The 4,326-nt window shown below is 62.0% G+C and overlaps 1 protein-coding gene across 1 annotated transcript; it reads left to right on the forward strand.

Annotated features, from left to right (window-relative positions):
* Positions 1-608: 608 nt before the first annotated feature.
* TRIM47 (tripartite motif containing 47) lies at positions 609-3,038 on the forward strand. Its single transcript, XM_008049077.2, has 5 exons — positions 609-713; positions 996-1,226; positions 1,411-1,609; positions 2,022-2,096; positions 2,377-3,038. Exons 1-5 carry the CDS (start codon positions 657-659, stop codon positions 3,015-3,017), a joined length of 1,203 nt encoding a protein of 400 aa, XP_008047268.1. The 5' UTR covers positions 609-656; the 3' UTR covers positions 3,018-3,038.
* Positions 3,039-4,326: the final 1,288 nt, after the last annotated feature.

The raw sequence follows: 4,326 nt of genomic DNA on the forward strand, positions 1-4,326 counted from the left end.
GGCGGCGGCGTGCGGCAGAGGGCGGGCAGGGCTCACAGATCCTCTGTCCGGCTGTTCCGGGCCGTGGTGGGAGCATGTGCGCGGGTCCCGCTCCCTCCGCCCCCGGCTTCCTTTGGCCTCCAGCCCGGTCTTGGCGCCTCTGGCCTTGGGATTTTCCGTGTCTCCTGCCTGGAGCAGTGACTCATAAGACCTAGGGGATTTGCCCGGAATCCCCTTTTTTCAGGCCTTGACTGTGGACGCAGGCTCTGTGGGGACAGTGATATCCTGGACAGGACAGCTTAATGTCCTCTTGGGTGGTCACCGGGACCCTGCCTATTCTCCCCTGGAGGAAGTTCTCAAATCCGTTGAGCAGCACTGTCACCCACCGGTGGCCCTGTGCCGGCCCTCCGGGTCGGAGACCCACAGTCAGCCTGCACTGACACCAGGCGTTTGGGAATGGCACCAACCTGGGCTAGAAGAACCTCTGGCCTGTCGTGGGACACCAGGTCACTCCCAGTCCCACTCATGCACAGATACTACTCTCTGATCACCTCTCTCCTCTCCCCTGGCGAGGCCTGAGTCCCAGTGCAGAGCTGGCCTCCTCCAGACCTCGCACTCACCGTGGGTGTCATCCACAGGCCGAGCAGCCCAAAGTCCTGAGCGCCGTGGAGGACCGCATGGATGAGCTGGGTGCCAGCATCGCACAGTCCCGGCGCACGGTGGCCCTCATCAAGGTCAGACCCCCCAGCCCCCATCCCTGACCTCTCCACAGCGGGCTCCCAGCAGTGTGAGCTTTCAGCAGGGCACTGTCCATTCCAAGCAGGCCTGTGCTCAGGGCACTGCCTGACACATCGAGCACGAGCATCTTCCCTGACCTGGCCAGATCCAAGGCGTGCTGGGGCTGGCCCCTCTGTCCCCCAAGACGGCAGGTGGGAAGGTGGGGTCAGGGAAGGCTGGGGCCGGTGTCCAGGACTGTTCTTTGTCCCCCTCACCGCCCCCACTGTCGTCTTACGCAGAGTGCAGCAGTGGCCGAGCGGGAAAGGGTGAGCCGGCTCTTTGCTGAGGCTGCAGCCACCCTGCAGGGCTTCCAGACCCAGGTGCTGAGCTTCATTGAGGAGGGGGAGGCCGCCATGCTGGGCCGCTCCCAGGGTGACCTGCGGCGACAGGAGGAACAGCGCAGCCACCTGAGCCGGGCCCGCCACAATCTCAGTCAGGTCCCTGAGGCTGACTCAGTGAGCTTCCTGCAGGTGAGGGCCGCTCTGGGGGCCAGAAAGGGAACAGAGGGAGGGAAAGCGGGTGGTGGAGGGAAGAGGCGGCTGTGGGTGCCTGGCCTTCAGGGGCTGTGCCAGTTTCCTGGCAGAGCGGTCCCCATCCCCTGGACCGGAGGGGCTGCGGCCAGCAGAGCTTTAACGGAGCACTTGTCTGGCACAGGAGCTGCTGGCACTAAGGCTGGCCCTGGAGGAGGGGTGCAGCCCTGGGCCTGGCCCCCCGAGGGAGCTCAGCTTCACCAAGTCATCCCAAGCCGTCCGGGCGGTGAGAGACGTGCTGACCGAGGCCTGCACCAGCCAGTGGGAGCAGCTGCGGGGGCTGGGCAGTGACGAAGACGGGCTGCAGAAGCTGGGCTCGGAAGGTGGGCACCCCCCCAGATGACTCATCCTGCCCTAGTCTCCCTCACAGGCCCGAAGGCCTGGTGCCCATCCAGGAGTGGAGGAGGAAAACTGTGCCTGGCCCAGGGAGGGGCCCGAATCCTGCAGTGACTGGAGCCACCACCCTGTGGTGACCAGTCAGCCCCTTCGGCCCCACTCTCGATGGCAGAGGGGGCTTCTCCTAGCCCGCCCTCTAGCTTCAGAAGGGCTGAGGCCCGGGGAGCAGGTGGGACAAGGGGTAGAGCTCAGGCCCCAGGTATGCCTGCGAACACAGGGTGAACACAGGGTGCCACGTTTGGGTGTGTGCCTGTCGCCAAGCGGCTCAGGACTCTGGGTGGAAGTGGGGGAAGAGGGAACAGCTGTCCCAGGTTCTCCTCACTGTTTCCTCTTTTGTAGCCAATGCTGAGTCCCAGGACCCCGATAGCACCAACCACCTAGAGAGTGAAGCTCCCAGGGACTATTTCCTCAAGTGTAAGTGGACACCTGCGCTCTCACCCTGGGCCCTCCTACAGCCACCGGACTGGTCCCAGAAGCAGGTCCCGGCAGGCCCCTGGCATACAAGGGTTTGGGTTTTCCTTCCTAGTGTGTGGGGTGAGCCAGGTCAGTTCCTGGGTGGCCTCCAGTGGCACTGAGTTGTACCGGTTGCAAAGCGGGAGAGAGGCTGCTAGGTGGGGGTCGGCACCTAGGGGAGGGGCCGTGCCATCTGAGCCCGGCCCCGAGCCCTGCTTTTCTCTCCCGTCTGTGGGATCAGTTGCCTACATCGTGGACTTGGACAGCGACACGGCAGACAAGTTTCTGCAGCTGTTTGGAACCAAAGGTGTCAAGAGGGTGCTGTGTCCCATCAACTACCCCGAGTCGCCCACTCGCTTCACCCACTGTGAGCAGGTGCTGGGCGAGGGTGCCCTGGACCGGGGCACCTACTACTGGGAGGTGGAGATCATCGAAGGCTGGGTCAGCGTGGGGGTCATGGCCGAAGGCTTCTCCCCACAAGAGCCCTACGACCGGGGCCGGCTCGGCCGCAACGCCCACTCCTGCTGCCTGCAGTGGAATGGACGCAGCTTCTCCGTCTGGTTCCACGGGCTGGAGGCGCCCCTGCCCCACCCCTTCTCGCCCACCGTGGGCGTCTGCCTGGAATACGCCGACCGTGCCCTGGCTTTTTATGCTGTGCGGGACGGCAAGATGAGTCTTCTGCGGAGGCTGAAGGCCTCCCGGCCCCGCCGGGGTGGCGCCCCGGCCTCCCCCATCGACCCCTTCCAGAGCCGCCTGGACAGCCAGTTCGCCGGGCTCTTCACGCACAGGCTCAAGCCCGCCTTCTTCCTGGAGAGCGTGGATGCCCACCTGCAGATCGGGCCCCTCAAGAAGTCCTGCATATCCGTGCTGAAAAGGAGGTGATGCAGGGCGCACAGGCCTCCTCTTTCTTTTTTTTCTTCTGCTTTTTTTTTTTTTGACTCAGAGTCTCACTCTGATGCCCTGGCTGGAGAGCAGCGGCACACTCACGGTCACCGCAGCCTCGACCTGCTGGGCTCAGGTGATCCTTCCGCCTCAGCCTTCCAAGTAGCCGGAACCACAGGCATGCACCACCACACCCAGCTCATTTTTTGTAGAGATGAGGTCCTGCCAAATTGCCCAGGCTGGTCTCGAACCCTTGGACTCGGGCAATCCTCTCACCTCGGCCTCCCAAAATGCTGGGATTATAGGTGTGAGCCATCATGCCTGGCCAGGCCTCCTTTCAGTGGTTCGGCTCCCAGGAAGCTTGCTCCTCAAGGCCCTCATCTTGCCCCAGGGAAGGAAGGCGCCAGCCTGAGATTCCCACCCTCTCCCCCACCGCCTTCTCATTTCTAGAGGCTCCCACCTTCTATACACTTGGCCTTCCACCTCTCAGCCAGGAAGCCCACCAGACCCTATCCGCTGCAGACCTTGTTTCTGGGAGAGAGAATCACAGCTGGGGCAGATCCAGGCTACCCGGATCCCTTTTTCCCCAGGTTTCTAGAACAGTGCCTGGCATGTAGTAGGTGCTCAATAAAAACACTTGTTGAATGACCAAGTCATTCCAGCTCCTTTTCCATCCTCCTCGCCACCCACCAAGAATTCCTAGGACTTCCCAACTTTCAGCAGCTGGCCAAATGGGCAGGCAGGAGAGGGGAGCAGAGCCTCTGGTCCCAGGATTCCTGTTGGAAGGAGAGCCCTGGCCCAGGGGGAAGGGCTCAAACAGGGTGGCTGTCCTTTGGGGCACCTTCACTCTGGTTCCCAGCAGAGGTGGCTTCCCCTGCAGGGTCTAGCCCCACAGCTGTCATGGCTGCTTGAGTGTTTGCTTGGGATGTCTGGCTCCCACCAGCTATTTGCATCTGTGATGCTACAGCCTAGTTATGGACCTGTCTTTTGCTGTTCGTGCCAGGATTTTTTTTTTTTAGTTGGAGTCTGACTCCATTGCCCAGGCTGGAGTGCAGTGGCACAATCACGACCACCCCAGCATCAACCTGCTGGGCACTGGCGATCCTTCTACCTCAGCCTTCCAAGTAGCCGGAACTACAGGCGTGTGCTATCACGCCTGGCTAATTTTTTTGTATTTATTGTGGAGATGCAGTCTCGCCATGTTGCCCGGGCTGGTCTCAAACCTGCGGGCTCAGGCAATCCGCTGTCCTCAGCCTCCCAAATTGAGAGCCTCCCAATTACAAATTGAGCCACCGAGCCCAGCCTGTGC

The sequence above is a fragment of the Carlito syrichta genome, unplaced genomic scaffold (assembly GCF_000164805.1).
Source record: "Carlito syrichta isolate Samal-C Ts95f unplaced genomic scaffold, Tarsius_syrichta-2.0.1 Scaffold130493, whole genome shotgun sequence".
NCBI lineage: Eukaryota > Metazoa > Chordata > Mammalia > Primates > Tarsiidae > Carlito > Carlito syrichta.

What these genes read in the sequence shown, in the direction of transcription:
- TRIM47 (XM_008049077.2), top strand. Translation starts at nt 657, where the DNA reads ATGGATGAGCTGGGTGCCAGCATCGCACAGTCCCGGCGCACGGTGGCC. An exon ending in ACTCAGTGAGCTTCCTGCAG is followed by an intron (nt 1,227 to 1,410) that starts GTGAGGGCCGCT and finishes TGTCTGGCACAG; the next exon opens with GAGCTGCTGGCACTAAGGCT. An exon ending in CAGGGACTATTTCCTCAAGT is followed by an intron (nt 2,097 to 2,376) that starts GTAAGTGGACAC and finishes CTGTGGGATCAG; the next exon opens with TTGCCTACATCGTGGACTTG.